This window comes from Oryx dammah, unplaced genomic scaffold, assembly GCF_014754425.2.
Source record: "Oryx dammah isolate SB20612 unplaced genomic scaffold, SCBI_Odam_1.1 HiC_scaffold_27, whole genome shotgun sequence".
Taxonomy (NCBI): Eukaryota; Metazoa; Chordata; class Mammalia; order Artiodactyla; family Bovidae; genus Oryx; species Oryx dammah.
This window is the reverse complement of record NW_024070211.1, coordinates 4,844,425-4,871,780: the sequence shown is the minus strand read 5'-3', so window position 1 is coordinate 4,871,780 and position 27,356 is coordinate 4,844,425. Positions and strand designations below refer to the sequence as shown.

General features: G+C 54.8%; 1 protein-coding gene across 4 annotated transcripts in view; it reads right to left on the bottom strand.

Annotated features, from left to right (window-relative positions):
* Positions 1-2,806: 2,806 nt before the first annotated feature.
* ALPL (alkaline phosphatase, biomineralization associated) overlaps positions 2,807-27,356 on the bottom strand; it is a 65,148-nt gene continuing 40,598 nt past the window's right edge. For all 4 annotated transcript variants that reach the window (XM_040229513.1, XM_040229511.1, XM_040229514.1 and 1 more), the window contains exons 2-12: positions 23,771-23,934; positions 18,291-18,410; positions 17,875-17,990; positions 16,254-16,428; positions 15,107-15,282; positions 11,584-11,727; positions 9,917-9,986; positions 7,810-7,944; positions 5,225-5,416; positions 4,655-4,774; positions 2,807-3,814 (exon numbers count right to left, since the gene is read on the bottom strand). In XM_040229513.1, the coding sequence (XP_040085447.1) occupies positions 3,549-3,814; positions 4,655-4,774; positions 5,225-5,416; positions 7,810-7,944; positions 9,917-9,986; positions 11,584-11,727; positions 15,107-15,282; positions 16,254-16,428; positions 17,875-17,990; positions 18,291-18,410; positions 23,771-23,831 (1,575 nt within the window). In that variant the 5' untranslated portion in view covers positions 23,832-23,934 and the 3' untranslated portion in view covers positions 2,807-3,548. The remainder of the gene's footprint in view (positions 3,815-4,654; positions 4,775-5,224; positions 5,417-7,809; positions 7,945-9,916; positions 9,987-11,583; positions 11,728-15,106; positions 15,283-16,253; positions 16,429-17,874; positions 17,991-18,290; positions 18,411-23,770; positions 23,935-27,356) is intronic.

Genomic DNA, 27,356 nt, shown 5'->3' with positions numbered 1-27,356 from the left:
TGAAGCTCCAATACTTAGGCCACCTGATGGGAAGAACTGACTCTTGAAAAGACCCTGATACTGGGAAAGATTGAAGGCAGGAGGAGAAGGGGACGACAGAGGATGAAATGGTTGGATGGCACCATCACTGACTCGATGGATGTGAGTTTGAGTCAACTCCGGGAGTTTGTGATGGACACAGAGGCCTGGTGTGCTGCAGTCCATGGGGTTGCAGAGTTGGATACGACTGAGAGACTGAACTGAACTGAAGAGTTGTTGGTGGGAAGCGTCTGCTCAACCAAAGACTACATTTCCACCTCCTTTGCATCCAGGTAGAATCATGTGACTAGTTCTCACCAATGGTCTGTGAATAGGGGTGATGAGTGTCTCTTCCAGGAAGAAGTGGTTAAAACGTGAGCTGTGAGCCCCCCTTCCCCTCCACCCCTTCCATCATCAGTGTGCTGGCCAGATGGAATTTAGATGGATATTCTGGTTAAGATAGAACCTCTGGAATTTAGAGGAGGGCAGAGCCACATGGTGGAAAGAGCCTGGGTCCCAGGCACCTGACCAGAGGCACCCCCAGATGTTTGAGATAGAAATGAACTCATTGTGTTAAATTCCAGATTTCTCAACAGAAGACACAGTTATCTGGATGACTAGAAGAGGATTTGTCAGCTTAGATTTGTTCTTCCTCGCTGAGAAAGTGTCTTCCGTCACCCTTAGCCTCTAGTTCCATGGGGGATGGGTGGAGCTGGGGCTTCTGCCTGGACCCCTGGCCTGGATTAGGACTCAGAGCCACCAACAGTGAGCTGACGGTGCATGCGGGGCCCAGCCTGGGTAAGGGAGGCCCTGGAGCAGTCTGAGCACCCTTGATTCTTCTTGAACCACACAGGCATGAGCCACAGTCTGGACTCGTGCAGGAGCTCCTAGTTCCTCGTGGGATCCTGAGAGCTGTGTGTTCAGCTATCCCAGTGCTGGGATAGTACATTCAAATGTTAGGAATGGAACATCAGCGAAGTTAAAGAACTCTCCTGAGTTCATGGAAACGAGAAAGTGATGGGAACCCCTTCGTCTCTGACCGGCGGCAGCCCAGGCTTTTGAACCCCATCCCAAAGTTTAATAAATGATGTTGGTGCTTTGCTTGTATCCTTTGAGGATTTACTGTCCTGGCTCAGGCTTTGGGGCTTGTTCTCAGCCCTTCCAAGGGTGGGTTGGAAGGGCCAGGGTGTTCATTTTTTTCAGGAACAGCTCTTAGCCAGTGAGAAAGGAGAGGTGAAGAATAAACCCCCAGCTCCCTCACTCCACAGTGAGATAACCCTGAGATGCATCTCCCTTGCGTCCTGGAGGCCCACAGTGGGACTGAGCCCTGGTTGCCCATGATGGTGACCTGTTTAACACACATCCTTTCCTTTCCCGGCTCACTTCCCCACTCTGCCTAGTGCTTCCTGGGTTCTTTTTCCTAACCCAGGGATTGAACCCGCATCCCCCTGCATTGGCAGGCAGTTTCTTTACCACTGAGCCACTTGGGAAGCCCCTTTACAAACTGTATTCAAATCCTTGTCACAGGCTGTGCCTCTGAAGAACCCAACCTAAGACACAAAGTGTGGTTTGCACACCCCAGTTGACTTTGGGTGGTACTGGTGAACTTTTAAAGACAGACTGCTCAAATGTGAATTTAAAGAAGTGTTTAGGAAATGACAATAGAGACATGGCAAAAACTTATGAAGATGGTATGAGACCAACAAATGAAAATACTGCACTGTACAGTTAAAGGTGAGGTGTCTGTCCTGGCAAGAATGTAGGCACGTAGTTTACTATCCCAGCATCAGCTTGGCTGTGCCCCTTTTGCCAGGACTGCTGGGAAACTTAAAGAAATCTTCTTAGCTGCGTTTTTTCTTTTTTTTTTGTATTTTCATTCTTGAAGGATGCCTTGCTTCTAACATACAATTTCTTGCCGAGTTCATTTTTAACTAGTGTGTGTTATGAGTCATTAGTACCGGCTGCCTCAGAGCCTGGTTGGCAGGAGGCTGGAAATGCATTATAAATAAAGGATGTCATTAAGTGTGGGAACTTTGGAATCAAACCCCAGCTCCACAGCTTGGGGGACCTTGGGCACTCATGTCACTTGCTGCACCCTTGGTTTCATCACCTGTAAATGTGAATGGACTACGGGGGCCTGCTTCTTAGGATTAAATGAAATGAATTCACATAAGCATCAAGCTCAGAGAGCGGCAGATAGTAAATAATCATGATCGAGCCTTTCGTTCCAGTAAGGCGAGAGGAGCAAACTTGGGGACCTCTACCCCAATATCAGGTGTAACCCTGAGTCTGTACCAGCCTTGACAATCAGGACAGATCTCCATCCCTGTCTAGGCTAAGGCTCTGTGAGGGCAACCACTAAACTCTGAGGACCTGGTATGGTGCCTGGGGCATCCTCAATACTTGCTGAATGAATGGATGAGGGAGTGGGTATGATGGGCCACGGCGGGCAGCTGTTTGAGGGCACCACACGGCAAGGGTGTCCCGGGGCACTTGAAAGCCTTCCTGCTGTGGGCTTCGGGGCCCAGAGGCACTGTTCTTTAATCCTCATGGCAGTCCTGCAGTGGGCTGCCTCCCATGTTCCAGATAAGAAAACGGAGAGGCAGAGACGCAAAGGGCTCTGTCCACAGTCACCCGGGTAATGCGTGGTGAAGCCCCCAGGTCAGCGGGAGACCCTTCTCCTCCCCGTGCAACCCCACCTGCATGTGCTCCCGGGCCCTGAGTCCAGTTCCCCCAGAAAAATGAGCTCATTTCAGTCTCTTCCTCACTGACCACAAAGATTCAGTCCTGTCCTCAGAAATATTTGGAAAGTTTTATTTAAATGTTTTGTGTTCCCTTTTAACCAACACCAAAAAGAGAAAATTTTTTGGCTGTTTCGAACAGGAGCGTCCCTTCAGAGAGAAGCTGGCGTGTGTGCTTAGAGACGGGAAGCGTCCGCTTTGCCAGGCTCCTCTTCCCAGCCTGGGTCACCCGGGGCTGGATGGCCAGTCCTCGGAACCGACTTCCTGGGAGCCCCGGGGCGACCTTGGAATGAGTGAGTGAGCAAACCTCCCTCCTGAGGAGGACCTGGTCTCCCCTGCAGTTAGGGATGGACTTGGGGAACAGGCCATGAGCCTGGTGGGTTCCAGAGGGACAGGGAAGGGACTGGGGGAGGGTCAGATCCGGAATGTTCCATGGAAGTTCCAGGGCCTCTGGGTCTGCAGCAATAGAGTTGCTAGAAAAATAAGAGGCTTTGAGAAGTTCTGCAGTCTATGCTCTCTGCCTGCCCAAGAGAAACCTACCCTGTCGGCCAAAAGGGGGCAGCGGGTGGCGGGGGAGGCTGGAGGCCAGCAACTGATCTGGCCGCAGTGGAGGATTCCAGAGGGGAGCCAGGCGGGCGGCAGGCAGACTTTGGTTTCCTGGGTCCCCTTGCCGGCAGCGGCAGAGGCGGTGGGGGTCTCTGCCTCCCGCCTCTTTGAGGTGTGGGCTGCCAGGCCGTGGGCAGCACCGGCCATCGGTCACGGGCTGGTGGGGGCCCGGGCCCTGGGCCCTCAGAACAGGCCGCCCAGGGGCAGCAGGGCCAGCAGCAGCAGCAGGGGCCCGGGGGCGGGGCTGCCGGACGAGCTGGCCGAGGCACAGTGGTCGCGGTTGGCACCAATGCAGGCTGCGTAGGCCATCACGTGGGGGATGTAGTTCTGCTCGTGGACGCCGTGCAGCAGGTGCGCCATGGGGCCCTTGGCAAAGACGGCCACGTCCTCGCCGCCGTGGGTCTCGTGGCGCAGGGGCACTGCGGACTGCGCCTGGTAGTTATTGTGAGCTGCGGGCCAGAGAAACGCTTGCTGAGCGCCTGCCAGGGGGCCTGGCACGCTGCAGCAGCTTTCTGTGCCCACTTCCGGGCTGGCTCAAGTGCCCTCTTCCCCTATTTTTTTTTCAAGGGGGGAGCCCCTCTGTGCAGCAAATGGGATCCCAGTTCCCCAAGCAGGGATCGAACCTGTGCTACCTGCATCGGGAGCGTGGAGTCTTTAACCACTGGGCCACTTGGGAAGTCCCGAATGCTCCCATTTTATAGAAGAGGAAGCTGAGGCTCAGTGCGGGAAAGTTGTTTCCTACACCAGGCCACAGGACTCAAGCCTGGGTCTGTTTACACAGACGTCTGCTCTCTCAGCCCACAGATCTCATCTAGGCTGTCTGGGTTAGAAGGGAAGAGCCAACCCAGGAAAAGCTTCTGATCCTTAATTGTGCCATTAGGCCCCCAGGCGGGTGCTGGGGACATCATGAGCAAATATTCAACAATATGGAATCAGATAAGCAAACTGGGAAGGCACACACACATTGAAATACTATACAGCCAGGAACTGGGACCTGAATGTGCTAGGCACCACACTGAGCTCATCAGACCCAGCTAGCCCTTCAGACAGCCTTGGGAGGCAGACCATTCTTCGGAAGGAAACTGAAAATGAGGAAGGTGAAGTTATGTGCCCAAGGTCACAGAGTTGCTAGATTTTAGGAGGGGATTCAAATCGACATTGTTCTGACTCAAGTCCTGTCTATTCTGGGACACCTCGCTCCCGGCCTTAACCAGACGACTATACTGTTTCTGAGCTCATCCCTGAGGGGGTGCCCTGTCCCCTCCCAGCCCCGGGCCTTGTGTTCTCACCATAGTCCACCATGGAGACATTCTCTCGCTCACCACCCACCACCTTGTAGCCAGGCCCATTGCCGTACAGGATGGCGGTGAAAGGCTTCTTGTCTGTGTCACTCACCATGGGGGCCAGACCTGCACAAGGAGGCATTGGTCCAGGGGTCATGTTGGAGTACAGGATTCCTGGGTCCCCTCCCAAGGAAGCCACCTTCCAAGCCCAATTTATTTCCAACCAACCATCCCTCAGTTTTGATTGTGCCCATGTCCTCCTATCTGTTGGTCCATCCTCCCCTCATCCATCCCTCCATCCCTCCATCCTCTCCTCTCCCCTGTCCATTAATCCATCCTGCCTCTCATTCTTCTACCTATCAATCATCCCGGTGGGCACCCATGCACCCAGGCATCACTTCCCTCCACTTCCCTCACCCTCTATTCCCCCACCTGCCAGTAACTTCTCTTCCCTCCCCAGTTCCGAGTCCCACATGTGCCAGGCCCTGGGCTTGCCAGCTCTCCTCCCCTACCCCCGCTCCCGGATGGCAGAACCCTGGGAGTGCCCAGTGCCGACCCCAATGGAGGCCTACCTACCAAAGATAGAGTTGCCACGGGGGGTGTACCCGCCAAAGGTAAAGACGTGGGAGTGGTCAGCGGTGACAACGGTCAGCGTATCTTCTATGGAGGTCATAGTGCCCGCCTGCCCAATGGCCTGGTCCATCTCCACCGCCTCGTGCAGTGCCTGCTTGGCTTTGCCCTCATGGTGCCCGTGGTCAATCCTGCCCCCTTGGGACGCCAAGGCAAAGGCCTCTGGTCAGGAGGCAGGGAAGGAGGTGTAATCCCCGATTCCCATCCCCCTGGGTTAACTGCCGGGTTAACCTCTTTGATGGGAGCTCCCCTGGGCCAGGCACCATGCCAGGCATTTAATACAGCTATTCAACCTTCCCAGCAGCTCAGATGGTGAGTCGCTGGACCACAGGCCCACGTGTGGACAGAGCAAAGTCAGGTTTAAACCAGATCCACCACCCCACACTGCTCCCTGAGCTGTTTCCTTAGCTGCTCAGAGTCCCTGAAGATCTCAGAGAGTTAGGGAAAGGGCCCAACATGCCTGAATACCTACTAGGTGCCAGACAGAACAAGCTGACGTCTTGTTCCCCATTCCTGACAACTGTGGGCAGAGATGGGTACAATCAGCCCAGTTTACAGATGGAGCAGCTGAGGCCGAGAGTGGGGAAGTGACGTGTCCAAGGTGAGATCTGCTGGGCTTTGAATTCAGATGACCCACTCTAAAGCCCTATTTTTCCATCTTTGAATACATCCCCTCTGAGTGTAAAGTGAAAGTGAAAGTCGCTCAGTCGTATCCAACTGTTTGCGACCCCATGGACTATACAGTCCATGGAATTCTCCAGGCCAGAATACTGGGGTGGGTAGCCTTTCCTTTCTCCAGGGGATCTTCTGAACCCAGGTCTCCCGCACTGTAGGCAAATTCTTTACCAGCTGGGCCACCAGGGAAGCCCAAGAGTACTGGAGTGAGTAGCCTATCCCTCCTCCAGGGGATCTTCCCGACCCAGGAATCAAACGGGGGTCTCCTGCATTGCAGGCAGATTCTCTACCAACTGAGCTCTCGGGGAATCACTCCAAATTACCGAGTGTGAAGCACACTCTTAGAGGGGAAAAGCCCTCGGTGCCTGGGCAGTGCCCACAGCAGGCTTCCATACCGGCCTGGAAAAGCCTGCACCCCATGGTGAGCCGCCTCCCCCAGGTGAGCAGAGGAGGCCTGGCTCAGTGAAGCCTGGCTTGAAGATCACAGCTGAGACTGACTGCAGGGAGCACCTCCCATCTCTAAGAGGAAGATGATGCCTGGGTGGACACTCCCAACTCTGAGGGTCCGGAGCCTGGGCGCCTGGCCGCCCTGCCTTCCTGCTGGCCTGGGCTCACCACGCAGGCCTGGCCGGCTGGCAGGGTGGGTCCCTCCTTTGTTGTGGCTCTGGGAGCAGCTGGCCTGGCCGGCCCGGTCCTGGCCCTGCTCACAAAGAGGACCGCTCCCGGGGGAGCTCGTGCTCGCCACCACTGGTTCCTGGCTGCTTCCTCAGCGTCAGAGGCCCGTTCAGGGCCAGGCCGAGACCGCCGTGCTTGAGTGGGAACCCCAGGGTTTGGCAAGAAGGCAGCCAAGCTGGGTTGGCGGCCACTGGCCTCTGGAGGGGGGAAGGGCCCGAGTGTGTGTGTATGTATGGTGGGAGGATGTGTGCAAGTATGTCCATGTGTGTGTGTCCAGGCAGAACATGAATAGTTGTTAGAACTTTGGAAGATTCCAGAGACTTTATCATTTCCTCTTACTTTCTATTGTGATCGCCTTAGCTATTGGGCAATCATAATAATGATAATAATAGAAGCATTGAGGATTTATTCTCTGCTGGGCCCCCTTCCAAGTACATTACGTCTCTGGACGCAATGGATGCTAATAGTCCTTCTTGGAGAAGTTACAGCAATGCACAGGTAACAGTCACAAAAGCCAGTGGGTGGCAGCACTCAGACAGCAAGTCCAGGGCCTTAAGACAGCACTGAAACCCCAGGAGTGTCGGCAGACAGCACTGCTGCCTCCTGAGGGTCTGGCTCTCCCAGCCCTGGGGCCCCTGGGACACACCCGGGGGCTGCCCTGGGCCTTCTCCTCTCTGACCTTGGCCCCACATGGGCCTAGTCACAACAGAGGTCCACTGTCCAGCTGTGAGGGCATCCACAGACCAATGGGCATCTGGTCGACCCTGGGCCGGTGTCCTTGGGCCCAGCCAGGCAGCTGCTCAGGGCACCTCTGACTACACGGGCTTGCAGACTTGTCTTTGGGGAGGAGTGAAGCTGAGGGGCCTGCACACTCCTCCAGAGACAGGCTCTGGGGAGGAATTTCCAAAAGGAAGAAACCTGCCTCCTCTCTCAGGAAGCCTTCCTGGACTGGTAAGCCGGATGTGCCATCTCTACACCCAAAGAAGAAGAGCTTGTTGGGCTAGAAGCTTCAGCACCACCACTTCTCTCCACCTCTCTCGTTCATGACCTATCCTCCCCAAGGGAATCTCCCTGCTCATCCCCAAATGGGACAGTGCTCTCTGAGAGCTGACCACCCGACCCCTGAACCCGCCTAGATGCTCCCAGGGATGCAGCCCTGCAGCCAGGTCTGGGCCCCCTACCTTCCACCAGCAGGAAGAAGCCTTTGGGGTTCTTGTTCAGGATCCTGATGGCCATCTCTACCATCTCGGAGAGTGAAGGGTCAGTCACGTTGTTCCTGTTGAGTTCATACTGCATGTCCCCCGGCTCAAAGAGACCTGAGGAGGAGCCAGGAGGATGTGGGTGTCTCGGGGAGCAGAGGCTTCTCACACACGATTCGTCCTCTCAGCCTCGCCATGGTGAGGGGGGCACTGTGTCCATTTCACAGAGGAGGAGACTGAGGCTCAGGTGTTCCGTAACTCGCTACGTTCAGCTGCTGATGGGAGACCTGGGATTCCACTCTATCAGCCCATCCGAGCCTTGGAGGGCCCTGGGCATGGCAGAGGACTGTGTCCCGACCTCAACGAGACAGCCTGGGTGTGTGTTTCCATGCCAGGTTTGAAGGGCTCAGTGCTTATATAGTGAAACAGAAGAAGGTTTGGGGTCACTGTCTCTGCTATTCCCTGAGTGTGGTGTCTTTCCCCTCGTGAAACAAGGAGAGAGATCCATTCCTTGCTCATCTCACAAGATTCCACATGTCCTGGATTGCTGTTTTCCAGTCCTGGACGTGCTTCTAGAACACCTTGCCCTTCCCTGCGTGCACGCAGCCTAACAGGAGCTCCAGTGAAGAGATGCTCACTCTGGGCCACATGTCATCCTGCGTGCTTTGGAAGCACCTGGGCCCCAGCCTCCGAGATGTCGCCCAATAACCCTTCCTCCTGGAATTCACACTCATGTGCCCTCCCTCATTGACTTGAGCTGGCCTGTGTATCCAACAGAATACTGTCCAGACAACAGCGTGTGACTTCCAGGCCCGAGTGTAAGACACTGTGGCTTCTGCCTTGCATACTCCTACCTTCTGGGGAAAGCCAGTCACCATGTTGTGAGGACACTCAAGCAGCTCAATGGAGAGGTTCATGCAGTGAGAAACTGAGGCCTCCTGCCAATGGCCCATGCTGACTATTAGCCATGTGAGTGAACCACCCTGGAAGCCCCAGCCCCAGTCAAGCCTTCGGGGACCGCAGCCTCCTGAGAGACCTAGCTAAACCACTCCCAAACTCCCGACCCAAAGAAGCCGTGAAGGAGTAAATGTTTGCTCTCGTTTTAAACTGTAAAGCTTTGGGATACTCTGTTATGCAGCCACAGAGGTAACTTATACATTAGCTCATTTAATCCTCATGACAACACTGAGGCAGGCCCGATCACTGTACCCGCTGTACAGAGGATTCGTTGTCCTCATTTTATAGAAAACCGAAGCATAGAGGGGAGAAATCACTTGCTCAGAGTTGCACAGCTCATGAGTGCTAGGAGCTGGATTTGAACCCAGCAACCTGGCTCTTCAGCCATACATGGAATTTTTATGCTCCGCGGGTAGAGGCATAATCCTCTACAGGCAGCGTGGGCTGTGGGGCCCAGGCGAGCAGAGAGCTGGGTGTGTCGGAGCGATCCTCCGGGTGCCCTGCTCTAAGCCCAGAATCTCCGAGGACACGCCCAGGACCCAGGGGCCGTGTTCCCTGAGAAAGGCTTGCAGGGGACTTTGCCACCACCTGCTTGGCCCAACAGCCAGGAGGGAATGGGGACCCAGACGTCTGCATGGTGGTACTCAGGGTCTCGTCCCACCTCACCTGGAGCTGCCCCTGGTCCCACAGCTGTTACCCAGTCCCTGAGGAGGTGGGGGCAAACCGCCCCTCTCAGTCAAGATCAGTGGAGACAATCTAGCTGGCTTCTGCCCTGGCAGTTCCGCAGGGCTGGCTCTGGGTCCCCTGGCTCCACAGCCAAGGATTTAAGTCCCAGCGCCAGCTAGGGTTCAAATTCACCTGGACTGTGTGGCCTGCCAGAGCAGGCCCCTTCTCTGAGCTCTGTTTCCCTTTGTGCTCAATGGAGCTCTTCGCCCTGCACAGCCAGCAAATTTCAGATCTAATTCTATGAACCAGAACCCCTCCCTCAACCCTCCCAGATCCTGGAGCCTGGGACAAAGGTCCCTAAGGACTAGGGGGTGGTGGTGGCTGGGGCCTCGTCCCCCAGTGCTGGCTCACACAGCCCTGGCCCCAGGGCACCCAGCTGGATGTCCACTCCACCCCTTCCACTTACCCAAGAGGTAGTCCACGGTGTGGGGGTCAAGGGCCAGGAGATCAGTGCGGTTCCAGACATAGTGAGAGTGCTAGAAGGAAGGGCCAGCGTCAGTCATGCTGGGACTGGGGGGAGTCAGCTGGTCTCAGAGTCTGGGGCACACATGTGTCCTTCAGTCATTTAACAGTTCCTCTCTGAGGACCTACCATCCCTGCCTTCAAGAAATGGCAAATAAACAGGTAATTGTAATGCGAGGTGATGAGAATTCTGAGACCAGGGGCACTGTGAACCTAGAGACAAGACCAGGGAGGGCTGCCTGGTGGTCCTAATAGGGACTTGGAGGACAAGTAAGAACTGAACAACCTGGAGTCAGGGAATAGAGTTCCAAGCAGGGGGAGGATTGTGGAGCAAAGAGGAAGGCACAGGTTACCAGGGGCCTTGAGCACTCACTGAGAGGTGTGGGCTGTGCGTGTTCTCAGAGCCGGGAAGGGAGCAAGGCCCTAGCTCTGCCTGGGGACCCCAGCTAAGGGGGTAGTAAAGGAAGTACAGCTTCCCCAGGGCACAGAGGCCACGGGAAGGGACTGGCCAGCTTGCCTGGAGAGGGTGCCATTCAGGCCTGGACTGGGGGGTGGGGTCCTGAACTACCAGGAATCAGCTGTGTGCCCTTAGGCGAGCTCCTCGCCTTCTCTGGGTGATGGCATCGGGATCCGAGGTTTTTCAAACCTTCGGGGCTGCTCTGGGAAGGAAGGTAGGAAGGCTAAGAAAGTGGGGCTTCCCCGCCGTCCCTCGCTTCATGCCCAGGGGGCCAGGTAGAGAGACAGCGGCTGGGGATGGCAGTGTCTCTCAGGCTTGGGCCGGGGAGGGGCTCTGGTCTAGCCAGAGCTGACTCAGAAGGCACGGGAAGAGTTCAAAGCAGCTGGGTCCTGCCCCTCACCCACCCCAGGGGACCATTTCCCCATCCCTACCCCCACCTCAGTCTTGGCCCAGCCCCATCCCACAAGGCCTCCCCAGGGACCAGGCCTGGAAGCCTCCGAAACCCAACCCCAGAGTGACATCAAAGCGGCTGCCAGGCTGCTCCCCACTGTCTTCAGCTCCAACCACAGTCATTTCCAGACCCCAGCTGCCCCAGGCCCTGTGGCCGGCAGATGGATTTCACGGGCCGGAGTTGCTCTCAGGAGCCAGTGCCCAGGTCTTCCCACGCTCTGGCCTCCCTTCCCTAGCCAGCACGTGCCCTGACTCTGGCCCCTCCCTGCCACCGCGGCCTGCCAGATTGCCCCCACCGTGGCCTCCTCCTCCCGCCCCTGTTTCGGGGTTTCTCAGCCCCTCACTTGTGGTCTGTCCCCTCTGGGTTCCCGTAGGTCCTGGGCATCTTGCCATCCAAGCACAGTGTTCCACGTTTCCTTGACCATCTGATTCATCCTTTGCATCCCAGGCCTGGCCAGGGGCCCCGCACTCAGTAGGAGTGCAGGTGGGCTGCATGTCCACGCAGGTCATTCCTTGACCCACCCTCTTCCTCACTGCCTGAAGGAAGGAATCAATGGGCACCTACTATGTGCCATTCAGACCCCTGTAAGGTCCTCTGGGCCTGAGCTAAGAATTACAAACCCATTCTACAGAAATGAACAGATGCAGAGAAGGACGCCCCCCAGCACCTCCCCACCCAGTTGTCAGGCCCCTGGACAGGCTACCTTGTGTTTCGGTTTGAAGCTCTTCCAGATGTCGATGAGGTTCAGGCCGTCCAGCCTCGTGCCTCTGGCCTTCTCGTCCAGCTCATACTCCACATCGGTTCTGTTCTTTGGGAACATGTACTTCCGGCCGCCCCCCATGATCACCTAAAGGGGACACAGCCATCAGTACCCCGGGGGTGCCATGCCATCTGGAGGTTCCCAGAGGTCCGCCTGGAGAACTGGGCTCCCCAGGGGACGGGCGGAGTGGACGCTTCCCTGGCATGGTGAATCCTGGCTCCGTGTGCGCTCCTCTCCCTAAGCCTCTGCGCCTCTGGCTGGGCCGGGAATGAAATCACGAGTCTACTGGGATTGTGGTTTGGGCTTCAGAGTGCAGTACTGGCACTAACCTCCCTTACCTGGCTTTCCAGAAGCCCAATACCAACTTAGGCTGGCGTGAGAGCAATAGCATCTTACAGCGTGTGTGTCGGGCACTGAGGACTTGAGACTGCTGCTGTGTTTCGCCGCTAAGTCCTGTCCCACATGTGTGACCCCAGGGACTGTAGCCCGCCAGGCTCCTATGTCCATGCGATTCTCCAGGCAAGAATACTGGAGTGGGTTACCCGTTTCCTTCTCCAGGGGATCTTCCCGACCCAGGGATCAAACCTGAGTCTGCTGCATTGGCGGGTTCTTTACCCCTGAGACACCTGGGAAGCCCTAAAGGACTCGAGATACCTGATCTTGTACAGCATCACACAAGGCTGCAAGGCTACCCATGACCCCTCTTTTCCAAATAAATGGGTGCAGAAATATGATTTCTTTCCCCTAAGGCCACACAGCCTCCTCTGCAGAGGACAGAGCCAGGATGTGAACCCAAGGCCCTTCCAGCTCCTGCTGTGTCCATGGAGCGGAGGATGGGGACTCCAACCGAGAGCTGCCTCCTCGCCCCCACCCGGGAGGCGAGAGGCCTCTGCCAGGGAGGTCTTGGGGCAGCCCAGCTGGGAGCCTGGCAAACAGCGGGCCAGCGCCCACGTCTGTGTAGTCACCGCCAGGCTAATTTTACCCACCGCGCTGACCCACGCAGGCAGACGGGACGCGGGGCTGTTTGTTTTCCTTGGGAGTCCATGTTTGAAGTCCTGACTATTTTTAAAACGGGGGCCAAGGGCATAACAGCCGCCGCCTGTGGTGACCACCACACCGGTGTCCTCCTGTTACCGCAGGCGGCAGCCCAGGCCGCTGCCCCTGGCTGACACCTCGGGAGCACAGAGTCCAGTGAAGGCCGGCCTTAGACCCACCGTCCCCGGGGCTGGCATTTCACAGGCAACCTCCTCAGAACCCAGGCTCCACCAGGTGGACAGGGAGCCAGGAGTCCAGGCTGGGGGGCAGGTGGTGGATACAGGGCCATCCTGGGTCCGGGGAAACCAGAAAGGCCTCTGAAGTCAGACTGGAGTTGGAATCCTGGCTCTGCTGTATCTTGACCAAGGTCCGGGCGCTTAAGCTCTCTGGCTCCATGTGTCCATCTATTAAATGGGATGGACAGCCCACGCACAGGACTGTCCCAGGAGGAAACGCAGTGGCGAGCAGTCCAATCCCAGGTGCCCCCTCCCCGCCGCCGGGGCTGGCTTCCCCTGCAAGACATTCTCACGGCCAGCAGTAGTGGAGCTCAGGGTGGCTCCGTGAAGGCAAGCTTCTCACGGCCAGCTCTGGCCGGGTGCTCTGTGGGGCGGGGCAGGCTTCTGAGAGAAAGGAGAAGGGGACCCCGGGTCACTGGCTCCCTGCCCCCCCAAACTGTTCCCACAGAACCTGACCCCTTGGCATTTTCAGAATGGAAAATGAAGGCCCCAATCTTCTTGCCGGGAGCCTCGTCATTTCCAGCCCCGGCAGGGACTTCACACACTCATTAAACTCCCAAATAACAGACTTGCTGTTTGGCTTTGGGGTTTAGGTTTGTGTCTTTCATTTTTCTTTTTCTTTCTTTTTTTTTTTTTAGTAAAAGATATTTATTTTCAGGGCGGACACCAGCATTTTTGTTTCGTGTGCAGCCTGGGGGTGCTGGGTGGGGGGCTCTGTGGTGGGGTAGCAATGGAGAAGCAGAGGAGGACGGGGGGGCTGAGGGAGGAGATGGGGGTCGGGGTGGGCCTCCCAGAGGCCGTACCCCCTCACTCAGGCTGGGGTGCAACCCCCGCCCTTGCATCCTCTGCCAGCAAAGCCTTCCTTTAAGCTCCTGTCCCCTTGTCAGGCGGTTGCCGCCAAATCTCTCAAGAGCAGTCCCGTAATTACCCCCTGCACTTGTACAACAAATGTTCTCACATCCATGACCTCATCTCGGCCTCCAGCAGCCCCAGGAGGCGGGGTGGGGGGGTGGGGGCGCGCTCTGCTCTTGCTACACAGGTGGGAACACTGAGGCTTGGGAGAGGGAAGCAACCCGTCGGGTACCCGCAAAGTCAGAAGGGCACTTTGCCTGAGATACTCGCTCGCTAGAAGCTGGTCATGAGGACTACACATCCCGAGAAGCGCAGCTCAATCCACAGCTCGGAAAAGAGAAACGAGAGGTTGAAAGAGGCGCAGGTGGCACTTAGAAATTGGGGGGATGGCATGGGGGGTCTGGGAGCCAGGGAGTTAGTCTGGGGGGGCAGAAGCAGATGGAGCAGGAGGGGCCTGGGGGCTCTCTCTCTGAGCCCCCCTGAACCCCCACTCTAAGCTCAGGGGCTGAGGTCCTCTCCTCCTCACCAGCACTCCCCCCAACAAGGTAGGTAACAAAACCTCGAAAAGGGAACCAACTAGAGAGTCTCATTTAAGAAACAGAGGCTGGGGGCCCATCTGAGCGTCAGGTGGATGATACCGGGGCGCGCGCTAAGCCTGCTCCATACGTCAGCTCGTGTTTCAGGGCAGGGACACACGGCTGCTCCTGTGTAAACGCTACCACCTTCTGAACACTCATGAGGCGTCAGGCCCGGCGCTAAACTCTTACAGGGATTATCTTATCTAGATCTTGCAATGGGCTTATAGGTACATTTCACAAAAGGGCTGTAGAAGGGAAGGCTCAGAGAGGTTAAGTAATTGACCCAAGGTCACACAGCTAGCAAACAGCAGGCCAAGGACGTGACCCCAAGTTTTAAAGTAAGAGCCTGCTCCAACCACGGCTTGCACATCACCTTTTCTCTGGGTACACTGCCTGAGTGCACGGGACTCACTCCTGTCCATGCATGTGGGAACGTACGGGGTGGGTACTCCCTTCAGATGGTACTGTGTCACCCCCACGCTCCAGGGCAGCGCCAGTTCCCAATGGACAGAATAATCCCTGGGCGCCTGACTCTCGGGGCACGGTGGCGGCCACCTCAGGGTTCATCCCTCAGTCCCACCGTGGTGAAATCCCACAGGCCTCCCTGCCCCAACCGCAAATCCCCTAATGGGCCGGGAGCCCTCCCAGGTGAGGGCAGAGCCAGGCCAAGCCACTTCTCCTGGGCCAGTCTGGGCCTGAGGCCTCAGGCCCACCAGGGCCCCACCTCACCCGCCCTGCCCCGGCTATACTCCGCCCCGCACTTGCCTCGATGTCCTTAACGTTGTGCATGAGCTGGTAGGCGATGTCCTTGCAGCCCTGGCTCAGGGCCTCCGGGGGCATCTCGTTGTCCGAGTACCAGTCCCGGTCAGCGGAGTGGGCGTAGGAGGCGCTGGGGGTGGCGTGGTTCACGCGCGTGGTGGTCACGATGCCCACGGATTTCCCTGAGGAGTTGGGGAGGAGGGGTTCATCGGGACATAGTGCTGTCCAAGCCAGCTGTCTTCTCTTTCCCTCAACTAGCTGAAGACGGGCCAGTTCCGCTGTCGGCCTGGGCCCCAGGCTCCGCACCGGTACTGAAGGCAGGCTTATGCGTGTGCTCAGCCACTCGACTCTTTTTGACCGCATGGACTGTAGCCTGCCAGGGCCCTCTGTCCATGGGGTTTCCCAGGGAGGAACACTGGAGTGGGTTGCCACGTCCTCCTCCAGGGGATCTTCCTGACCCAGGAATGGAACCCAAGTCTCCTGCATTTCTGCGCTGAGCTACCTGGGATGGCAGGGTGGGTGGCTTCCAAATAGCCAGACAGCTCAGACCCTCTGCCTCTGTGACCCTCCCCACTCCCGAGGACCCTTGAAGCATGAGCACCTAGGCGGGAGCCTCCCCTCCACCAAGGACCCCCCCAAGTCCTAGCCCTGCAGGAAGCCCGCTGGCTGCCCTGCAAGAACTCAGGGGCCCCTCCGAAGGGCTCTCAGATGGAGTGTGGCTCTGCCACCTGCATCAGCCGGGCTCACACCACGATTCCGGTGTCGGGGGCATCCTGGTGCCTCCCAGTTCCAAGGAGGAAAGGAACAGGGGTAGACAGCTGCTGGACTCCCATGAGACCAGAGCTGGGCTAGACCCCTCACCTTCCTCACGCTGAACCTACGAGGGGCTATGTTTTCAAGCACATTTTAGAGTCAAACAAATAGACTCAGGGAAATGAGCTGGGAGCAAACCCACACTGAGTAAGCCCCTAAGCCGCGAGACCGCTGTCACGGAAGAGAGTCCCTGAAGAGCTTGCGGAGTCCCAGAACATGGGAGCTGGGAGGGCCCTGGCGAGCCTCTTTTTCTCCTCTCTCCCCACTGTATAATTGGAAAGACTGAGGCCCAGACAAGTCACAGAGCCGGGCCCCGTTCCGCACAGCTCGCCCCACTCACCTGCGTCCTTGGCCCAGCGCAGGATGGAGGTGACCTCGTTGCCCTGAGTGGTGTTGCACTGCGAGCGCTGGGTCGCTGCACTCACCCCCACGGTGCCCTCATTGGCCTTCACCCCGCACAAGTAGGCGGTGGCGGTACCTGCGCTATCGGGAACCTGGGCGTTGGTGTTGTACGTCTGCAGGTGGAAAAGGAGGGTCAGGAGACAGCCCGGCCTGGGTCCACCCTGCTGCCCCCCACCCCACTCACAGCACGGAGCCTGGACATGAGGGAGACAGAGGCCTCCTGCGGTCTTGGCTGAACCCTGCTGCCCACCGAGGTCCCCCCACCCCTAGAGCCAGCAGATCCCCTAGCTGCCTGCCTCCTGCCTCCCTCCCCACACCCTGGCAGCCAGGGTAACAGGAAGGGGCAGGAACGCAGTGTTCTAGCACATGGAGACTCGTTGGGCAGAGGGTGAGACCTGGGTCAGCTCTCCCTGGGTCTGGGGCTCCCGGAGCCAGCAAGGGGTGGAGGAGGCAGGTGAGTGTGGAGAAGGGAGAAAGTTCTTGAAGGAGGGAGGGAGGCTGGGGAAGGGGAGGGAAAGTGAGGGGGAGGCAGGATCTAGGAGGAGGAAATGGGGAACCCCTTGTTCAGACTTCCCTGGTGGCTCAGACAGTCAAGCGTCTGCCTACAATGTGGGAGACCGAGGTTCAATCCCAGGGTCAGGAAGATCTCCTGGAGAAGGAAATGGCAACCCCCTCCAGTACTCTTGCCTGGAAAATCTCATGGACGGAGGAGCCTGGTAGGCTACAGTCCATGGGGCCGCAAAGAGTTGGACACGACTGAGCGACATCACTTTCCTTTCCTTTTATTCAGACCACTGATGGGGACCCTGAAACTATCTGCCCACAGCGTCTAGAGGACCCCCAGCATTACCAACGACAACCCCCGTGACAGAGCTACCAGCTTCCATCTGAGCCGCCTTGGGAGAAATGAACATCACAGAGCCCCGTGCAAAGAGTACATGCAGCGTGATTCCATTCTCATCAAGCGCAAAAGCAGGAACAGCTGATCTATGGCATCAAAAGTCAGGAAGCAAGAACTGGAGGGGACTGGGGGGCAGGAGCCCCGGCTACCATCACGTTCAGCTTCTCAACCCCAATGCTAGTCACACAGACACGTGGAAAGTTGGTGGAAAAGTCACCCTGCACACGTGTGCCCTTCTCTCTACACTTGTTGTCGTCAATAGATCTTAAAACCAGGGAGCTGACATCCTCAAAGTCTTAGGAAGCAGCTACCACTGTCCTTTCTCCACGGCGGGGCCACGGAGTCCCCGGGAGGGCTGACCACCTTGTCAGTGGGCTTGAGGGGCCCAGCGGGAGCCAGGCCCCTGCCCTTTACTCCCTGGTGGCTCGGAGGATAATGCGTCTGCCTGCAATGCAGGAGACCTCGGTTCAATCCCTGGGTCGGAAAGATCCCCCTGGAGAAAGAAATGGCAATCCACTCCAGTACTCTTGCCTGGAGAATCCCATGGATGGAGGAGCCTGGTGGGCTACAGTCCACGGGGTTGCAAAGAGTTGGACACGACTGAGCAACTTCCCTTCACTTCCTCCTGGAAGGTGGAAGGCTTGGGGCTAGAGCTCACCTTGGAGAGGGCCACGTAGGGAAACTTGTCCATCTCCAGCTTGGTCTCCTCTCCAGGGTTGTGGTGGAGCTGACCCTTGAGGATGCGGGCAGCTGTCACGGTAGAGACGCCCATGCCTGTGGTGGAGGTCAGGGGGTTGGGAGCTCAGGTTTTCGGGCCCCCAGCCTCTTCAATCAGGTCTCTCAGGCCCCCAACAGCCCCCCAGCCTGGGGCCGAGGCAGGTCGGGCAGGGGGCACCAGAGCATGACCTTCCTCCTTCCCTCCTTAGACCTTCAGAGCCCACAGCCTGCCCCCCGCCATCCTCTGCAACATGCCCCCAGAGCCCGAGCCTCTACAACACAGCCCAAGCCTCTACAACACAGCCCCCTTCACCTCTGCCTGGCCCCCCAGCACCCCCACCCGCCCCCAGACCTCACCATCTCCCAGGAACATGATGACATTCCTAGCCACGTTGGTGTTGAGAGTCTGAAGCCTCAGGGCATTTTTCAGGGTCTGCTGAGCTTGGTCTCGCCAGTACTTGGGATCTTTCTCTTTCTCTGCAGAGACAGAGAGGCAGGGTTACTCAGCAGGAGCGGGGCAGCTCCCCCAGCCATTACAGACCCCAACTTCTCATGGTGATGGCAGGGCTGCCTGCAGTCAGCACAGCAAGCAGTTGCTGCCCCATCCCAGACAGCCATCTTGAGGTCTGCCAGCCTCTGCCAGGCCAAACAAGCCTGAGGACTCTGGGTCTTCTCCCCACACCCGAGAGTGGAGGAACCAAGGCTCAGAGATGCCAAGCGACTCGCCCAAGACCACACAGCTCTGGCAGACACTGGCAGAGCTGGGCTTCACTCCAAAGCCCACACTCTTTCCTTCTACCCAGTGGAGAGACATTGTACTCAGGCAGCAAATGAACAGTGCGCGCACAATCAGGAGGGTAATGTTTAACCTATTCAAGAGAACAAGCTACTTCCAACAGCAGGAACTCCCAGATATATCCCAGCTATCAATTATAAACTTTGCTTGGCTTATTCATTAAAGTAGGCTCGTCAGGAGCCTGACTCAGCAACAGCTATTTAGCAGGGCTGGAAAGTAAGGCTTGCCTTTCTGTTTACCGTAACAAACTAAAAGGAGCCAGGTACAGCCTCACTCTTGTTAGCGTAAACTGGCCAAGAAGATGCTCTGGGTCCCTCATTCCTGGGAAAACCAGGAATGTCTTCTTTTCTCTCTCCGTCTCTCCGCCCCCGCCACCATGTCCATGGGTTAAGTAATCCATTTTCCAGTGGAAAGAACACCCCAGTGCCTGACAGCCCTCGCAGAGCAGTTGCTGTGCGGAGAAGCCGAGCTCCCTGGTCCTCAGTCTCCTCCCCGTCAGATGTGGGTGTTTGCACCCTCAGGGTCTCATGAGGACAGGATTAGATAAGGCAACACACGGACCTATAGGAGAGGATCAACACCCCACTCCCAACAACTCCACGCCAGACCCGCACTCCCCTTTCCTTCTAAGAAGAGGCCCCAGATCCCTGTCCACAGGGGTCAGGGCCCTCCCACCTCCTGTTGGTTTCTCCTCTGTGCTTGGGCCCCACCAAATCTGCCCATCCAGGCACAGAAGCCTCGAGAAGGGCGCTCCTTGGGGATTCTCTTTCAGTGGCCTCCATTGCCCGGAAGGAAGGCAGAGGCCATGAGAGGTGGGAGGGTCGTGTTACACATTCACGGCTGAAGACACAGGCCTCAGCCCTTGGCCCAGCTCAGGCCCAGGCTCGTAGTGCGGGTGAAGAGCACAGCTTTCCCTTCTTATGGCTGTGCTGGGTCTTTGTTGCTGCACCTGTGCTTCCTCTCGTTGCAGAGTGCTTCTCGTTGGAAGAAACCCGCGTGCGGAATCCTCCTGCATGGTCCTGAACCCACGACCCCAGGGACTGAACCCATGACCCCCGCGCTGGCAGGGTTCTCAACCACTGGACTACCAGGGACGCCCCCACAGCGCTTCCTTCTTACGCACGGCGCCCAGGCTCGTGCCAAGTGCCTCGCCCTCCCCAGCAGCCTGACAGAGAGGCTACCATTACCTCCTCCACATTGTGGAATGGGGAAACTGAACATCCTGAGATCTGAGCCGCAGAGGAGCCGGAAACCCACACTGCGTGGCAGTGCTCTTGCGTGGGGCAGGGACACGGGAGGAAGCCGTTCTCACCTCAAGCCTGGGAGCCATCCGTGCCCCACTCCCCTCCAGCGGGCCCATCCTCACCCCAATCCCTTAGCCCACCACCTTCACGCCGGCAGCCTCCAGCACCAACCCTCTCTTTCGAAGCTCCCCAAGTTCAGACCTCCCGGCTGGAGGCTCCTGCTGAAGCCCAGAGACCATGGTCCTTCCATCCAGCTGAGCGCATTTATGTAAGTTCCTGTCACTTGAATTTCTGTTCCAGGAAAACAAGAGGACAGAGCTACTCACGGGCAGTTCTAGGACTGAAAGACGTAAAGCCTGGGCAAGTGCCCTTGGCCAGTGGTTTTGTTTTTTTTAAACTTGGATTTTCAAATAGAAGTTGTTGTTTTTTCTCAATTGAAGTATAGCTGATTTACCACATTGTGTTCACTTCTGCTGCACACCAAAGTGACTCAGTTCATTCAGTTCAGGCGCCCAGTCGTGTCCGACTCTTTGTGACGCCATGGACAGCAGCACTCCAGGCCTCCCTGTCCATCACCAGCTCCCGGAGCTTAACTCAGACCCATGCCCATCGAGTCGGTGATACCATACAACCATCTCATCCTCTGTCATCCCCTTCTCTTCCTGCCTTCAATCTTTCCCAGCATCAGGGTCTTTTCAAATGAGTCAGCTCTTCATATCAGGTGGCCAAACTATTAGAGCTTCAGCTTCAGCATCAGTCCTTCCAATGAATATTCAGGACTGATCTCCTTTAGGATGAACTGGTTGGATCTCCTTGCAGTCCAAGGGACTCTCAAGAGTCTTCTCCAACACCACAGTTCAAAAGTATCAATTCTTCGGTGTTCAGCTTTCTTTATACTCCAACTCTCACATCCATACATGACTACTGGAACGAACCTCAGTTACTGACATATCTTTTTTCTTTCCATATTCTTCTCCATCACAGTTTATTCCAGGATATTGAATACAGTTCCCTGTGCCATACAGTAGGACCTTGCTGTTTATCCATTTTATATGTAAGAGTCTGCATCTACTAACTCCCAACTCCGCGGGCTAATGGTTTTGATCAGGGACCTACTAGTTGTGGGCGGGTTTCAATCTCCCTCCTGCCTTCCTCCCACATATGACCACAGTGCCGAGGCTTTGGTCAAGGAGCTTCTTTGGCCATTTGGGTGCCATCTGGGTGGTGATGAACTTCTGCCTCTCCTGCCCTCCCCCCCGGCCCCTGGCACACGCCCTGGAGCCAGGCTGCACTCAGGCCCCCTGTTGCCATTGCTTCTTCTCCAGGTGAGCCCTCTACCTGTTTGCCAGTTCCCTGCTCTGCCTTCTCCCCGGGGCACTGGGAGTCTGGCGAAGGCACAGCCCTTGTCTTTCTCACCAGCGCTATGCCAGGGTCCAAGAAGGGTTTGGTGGATGTCAAACTGACTTCGTGGTCTGAGGACTGGTTTAAGCAACGGTGGCTTTGGACAACTGAGCATCAGGAGGCTATTGTTTTCGGAGACCATTAAAGGACACTCGGAAATCCTTGTGCTGTAACGAATGCTACATGAAGAGTACTTATCAGTACGTACTATAGGAGTCCATTTACATGAAGCCCCAAAACAGGCGAAACTCGTCTAAGGTAGCAAGAGGAAGCCTAGTCATTTCCTCTTCCCTGCTTGGGGCGGAGTGGGGGGTGGCACAGGAAAGCCCTTGGCGTCCCATGACTGGAAATGTCCTTTGTTGATCTGGGTGATGGTTACATGGGTACCAAAATATGTCAAAACTCATCAAGCTGTATATTTAAGATTTGTGCTCCTGCTGCTGGTAAGTTGCTTTAGTCGTGTCCGACTCTGTGCGACCCCATAGATGGCAGCCCACCAGGCTCCCCTGTCCCTGGGACTCTCCAGGCAAGAACACTGGAGTGGGTTGCCATTTCCTTCTCCAATGCACTTTGCTGTAAGTTACACCTAATTACTTTTTTAAAGATTTTTTTTTTTTGATGTGGACCATTTTTAAAGTCCTTATTGAATTTGTTACAATTTATCACTTGTTTTACAGCCTTGGAGTTTTTGCCCATCTTAGCTGGTCAAGCTTAGCTAAGCTAAGCTTAGCTTGCTCCCTGACCAGGGGTCAAACTCACACCCCTTGCACTGGAAGGTAAAGTTTTAACCACTGGCCTGCCAGGGAAGTCCCCTAATTTTTTTAAAAAAGGAAAAGGCCACAATGTAACACTACTACACACCCATCAGAATGACTAAAATGAAGCAGATACGAAAAATTAAAGAGCTGAATATTTGAAGATTTTTCATTTTGTTGCTTTTTCATCTTCTCATGTTTCATCCACCTGCTCGTCTTTCACCCAAGAGGGCTGTGAGTGCTGAGAAAGCAAGAACTCAGTCCTAGAGTGACCTTGGGCCCCCAGCAGTCACACTGAAAGGCATCATGCGATCACAGCAGGAGCAACGGCCTGGAAGCCTGGCAGCTCAGGTTCAGTCCCCAGGCCTGCTGCGGACGTGCTGTGTGACCTGGGAGGGCCAGTCCCTTCTCTGCCCCCCAACTTCCTCATCCGTTGAAATATATTCTGCCCATGAGGCCCTGCTCCCTGCCTGACACTGTGGCTGTCCCCTATAATTCCCACAGCAGCCCTAAGGAGGAGAGATCAGAATCTCCACTGAGCAGATGGAGAAATCACGGCTCAGGGAAGGCAAGTTGGGGGACTCCCAGTCACATGATGGAGTGAGCCAAGGAAGACTCCCCCTTCTACCACAAGACACTGAAATGCTGAGGGGAAAAACAATTGAGCATAGCGTACAGCTTGAAAAAGGAAGGCAGAAGGGGAAAAAGGCAGAACGCAGAAAAAAGGGGCAGAAGGGAAGTTCCCAGGAGGCAGAAATTAAGACGGGATTCAAAACCATGAAGGCAAACACGAGCTGATATTGAGGGGCCCTTGGAGTCCCCGAGCAGACACAAAACAGTTGAGACTGTTTTCAGGTACATGTTTTGCCTGGGAGATATGGAAGAGTTGGAGAGAGAAAGCCAGTCATGAAATGTGAACTCAATTCCAAATCTGAAGGACTTTTCTGGTGCCACAGTGGATAAGAATCCATCTACCAGTGCAGGGGACACAGGTTCGAACCCTGGTCTGGGAAGACTGCACATGCTGTGAGGCAACTCAGTCTGTGCACCACGACTCCGAGCCCGCACTCTATAACTAGAGAATTCCCATGCAAAGCAACGAAGACCCAGCATAGTCAAAAATAAATCAAATTACAAAATACTCCAAATCTGAGCCTGAATTAAAAGTGCAAGAGCCCCAGACTGAGAAATTAACATAAACACTCTTACAGGATTGATTGAAGAATTAAACAGAATATACACTGTAGGAACACTTTCATGTGAGTTTCCAATAGGAAGCATAAACTGCAAAAACAAAAAAATGAATAAAACTCCTTGAAGGTGAGTTTTAAAGCAAGAATTACAAAATATAAAGAAATGTTCTATCAGGGGTTTATAGACGACTTTATAAAGTAAAAGTTCTATTTCAGATTGCTAGAGATAAGAGAGACTAGAAACAGCAATTAAAGAATAATATAAAAGGAAAAAGACTGACTTTTCCAGCACAAACACATGTAGTAGCTGGGATTTCCTGTTCTGAACATTTGTTTCCAGCTCTTAAATACTGTGGGTAACTCTACGACCCTGACCATAGACACTGCCCTCATCCTATCCCAGCAATACCAGGCCTCCCCCTCCATCCACCCTTGTCCCCAATCCTACCTGGCACTAAGGAGCTGGCAAGACAGGTACCAATAGCCAGCACTAAGAATGGTGAAATCATGGCGTACTCCAAGACCTGCTTTCTCTCTGGAGCCCAGAGGTGTGATGGATGTGGGTGGGAAAGGCGGGCTGCCAGTGGTCAGCAGCTAATTGATGTTCCAATCCTAGAAATTAAAAAAAAAAGAAAGGCATGAAAGTCACAGCTCCAGAGGTCATTTGTTCATTCACTTATTTGTTTGTTGACTCATTCATTTCCCACTTATTACAGGAGGCTAGCATTAGGATGCCAAATCGAAGTGGTCCCTCCCTCAGAAAGCTTAACCACACAAAGAGCTGTAGAGGCATAAATAAGTTCTGTGCTGCCAGCTGGTCCCTTCTCATTCCTCAAGTGAAGGCCCACTTTCAACCCATCTGAAGCCCAGAAGCCATCAGAGTTTAGCTTTTCTGTGTGGTGCTCCTCAAGCTGCAGGATGCATCAGAATTTTCCAGAGGGCTTGTTGAAACAGATTCCAGTACCCCCAACCCTGGCCCGGAGACCCCGATTGCATTTCTAACAAGCTCCCAGATGCTGCTGAGGCTGCTGGCTCATGGACCCTTCTGTGAGAAGCTCTGTTCTGGAACATCTGTCTTCAGCCTTGAATTACCCATGTCCCAAGTACAGACAAAACAAAGAGTTCACCTTTTCTCATAGGGACACCTACATTTGCTCTTACAGGACAACGATATTTGCTATGATCTCTTCTATAGCTTGTTATTTACGGCAAGAGATATAAAAACTATACAAGCGCCATACACGACAAGATTGGCTTACAAGTGTGATCATTTCTGGATAGTGACATTTTAGATGACTGATTATTTTTTCATTGTTGTTTTTCCAAAGTTTCCTTCTGTGTTGAGATGTCACCTTTATAATTTTTTTAAAATGTAATTTTTAAAAAAGGACTGAAAGGAGACATACCAGAATGTTCACTGTGGTTTTCTATGGGTAGTAAGATTGTGAATGACTATTTCTGAGCAGTGTACTAACTCTGTTGAGAAATGTACTAACCCTGTTGCGTATACATGTTACTGGAAGATGAGGAATTTTAAACGGCAAGAGTTGCACTGGAAAATAATGTTACTATTTTCACCAAAACCAAGATAAAAATGATTATTTCATTTGTTATGGGAAACAGCACAGCATTCTACCACAACAGTGGCATGTGACATAAGAAACCACTCTACTCCTGGAAAAGGGATCTTGATTCTTGATTCAAGCCTAAAAGGGTGCATAGGGGCAATTCCCTGGCAGTCCAGTGGTCAGGACTCTGCGCTCCCACTACAGGGGACATGGGTTTGATCTCGATCCCACATGCCCCTCAGTGTGGCCAAATTGAATGAATCAGTAAAAGGTGCCTGGGGCATTCTGGTGCCCATAGACAGGGCTCACCAGCTCTCCGTCCCACAGAGCACCCAGCGTGCATCAGCCATGTCATCCAGCCGGATAGCCTGTGCTGGGGCAGAGCAGGGGGAGGCAGCGCAGGAAGGGAAGCTCGGGGAATGAAAGGCAATGTCCTCCATCTAACAGCACTTAACTCTGAGTGGTGGGATTTCGGATGACTGTCAATGCTTTAAGTCTGCTTTAGTTTCCAAACATTACTAGAGTCTGTTCTACCATCAGAAAAAAAAAAGTAGTTAAATTGATATACAATATCAAGACAATCATAGCATGTGCTTCTCTGCTTTTTTCTGTTTTGTTTTTGATTTTTACAGGAGTATAGTTGCTTTACAATGCTGTGTTGCTTGTACTTTCTGTTTTGAAAGTAATTCCTTCCTGGTCCATGTCACCCACCACACAGAGCGCTTCTAAGAGCGGGGACCTTGCCGTATTTGTTTGTACTCCAGTGCTTGGTACAGTATACATTTACATCAGTTGAAACTCAGTGATCTAAGAGCTGGAGGTAGGGAGGAATCACCCTCAAATCCTCCCTCTTTGTGTGCGGAAAAGTCCAAGTGTTGGCAAGGGATTGGGGTTACGAGAGTATCTGTTCACCGCTGGTAGGCATAGATTGGTACAACCACTGTGGTAAACCGATGGTATCTATCAAGGGGACACCACACATACGCCCTCTGACCCATTTAGCCTCAACAGAAATGCACATGTGTTCACCAAAAGACGTATGTAAGAATATTCACATCAGCCCTGTTCATAACGGCCTCAAAACTCTGTCCATCTTTGGTGAGATGCATAGATGCACCGTATGGGTTCATGAGAAGGAAATCTACGCAACAATGAGAACGAATGATTGAGAAGAATATACATCAACAGGGATGCTTCCTGTGAAGGTGAGGTTGAGTGACGGAAGCCGACCCGGGAGTATATATCGTGACTCTTAATGATGGTTGTTGCTGTTTAGTCAATAAGTCATGTCCAACTCTGAAGTTTAAAGCATACTGGCATGAAGACATTTGGAGAATGGCTGGGACTGGGACTGGGGAGCAGGGATGAAGGGAATATGAACAAATAAAACAAAACCTGAGCTCATGATAGAAGCCCGTACATTGAGGACTAGGACTTACTCAACCGTCTGCACCACAGGTCCACAGCATACACATCAATGAGGAAAAAAGAAAGTGAAGGAGGCCCCAGGAGCTCTCCAAGGCTCAGCCGGCCCTGCCTGGCTATTCTTGTCTCTTTCCTCTGCTGGCCTGATGCTCTGTAAGAGTGAAGACCCATCTCTTCCCCATCCCTGACTCCCAACCTCGTGCACACAGAATTGGCTCTGTAAACACTAAGATGCAAAGTCTCACGATTCAGGATGGAATGCTCTGAATTTTGGCCCCAGGGCTGTGGCTTTGAGAAAAGTCTGTTCTGAAGACAAACAGGTGCCTTTTCCCCATTGCCTCAGCCTGGGAAGGAGAGGAGGCAAGAATCTAGGAAACCAGGGTTCCCTAGGAAACCCCAGGGCCAGCCGCCCGTGTTGGCTCCTGCTCTCGGCCCCCACCCGGACTCAGAGGCTCCAAGTCCGCTTCCGGGTGGGTGGCCCTGGGCGATGGGCTCCCTGGGGCTCCATCCACGGCTGCAGGGACCCCGGCTGCCCACCACCCTCTGCCAGTGCTCTACCAGTTCAGAATGGAGCCTCGGGGTGTGTGCCAGGTCCCACACCACCCCCGCCCCCCACCTCCCCCCCAGACCATCTCTGCCAGGCTCCCAGCTACGTGCCCTGATTATGCACAGCAAGCGTGCAGAAGCCCTGGCTGGGCTCGGCCCTGCGGGAGGAGCAGCTACTTGGTAGGTTAGGGGAGGAAGCGGAGGCTGGGCTTTGGCCCTGAGGACTGACTCAGCATCCTGGGACAGAGGGCCCTGGGGCCCCTTGAAGCTGGGCAGAAAGCCAGCTTGGATCGGGCCTCAGAAGGTCAAACGACAGAGTAACAGGACTGATACAAATCACTAGCGCTTCTTGGGCACTCGGATCCAGCCCTGTGCTAACAACAGTGTACATCTGTGTTCCCACTTAACAAGTGCCGTTAGATCCCGTTTTACGGTTCAGGAACCCGAGCAAAGGCTCTCAGCTAGTCCGTGGCCAAGCGCGATTCAGTCTCCAGC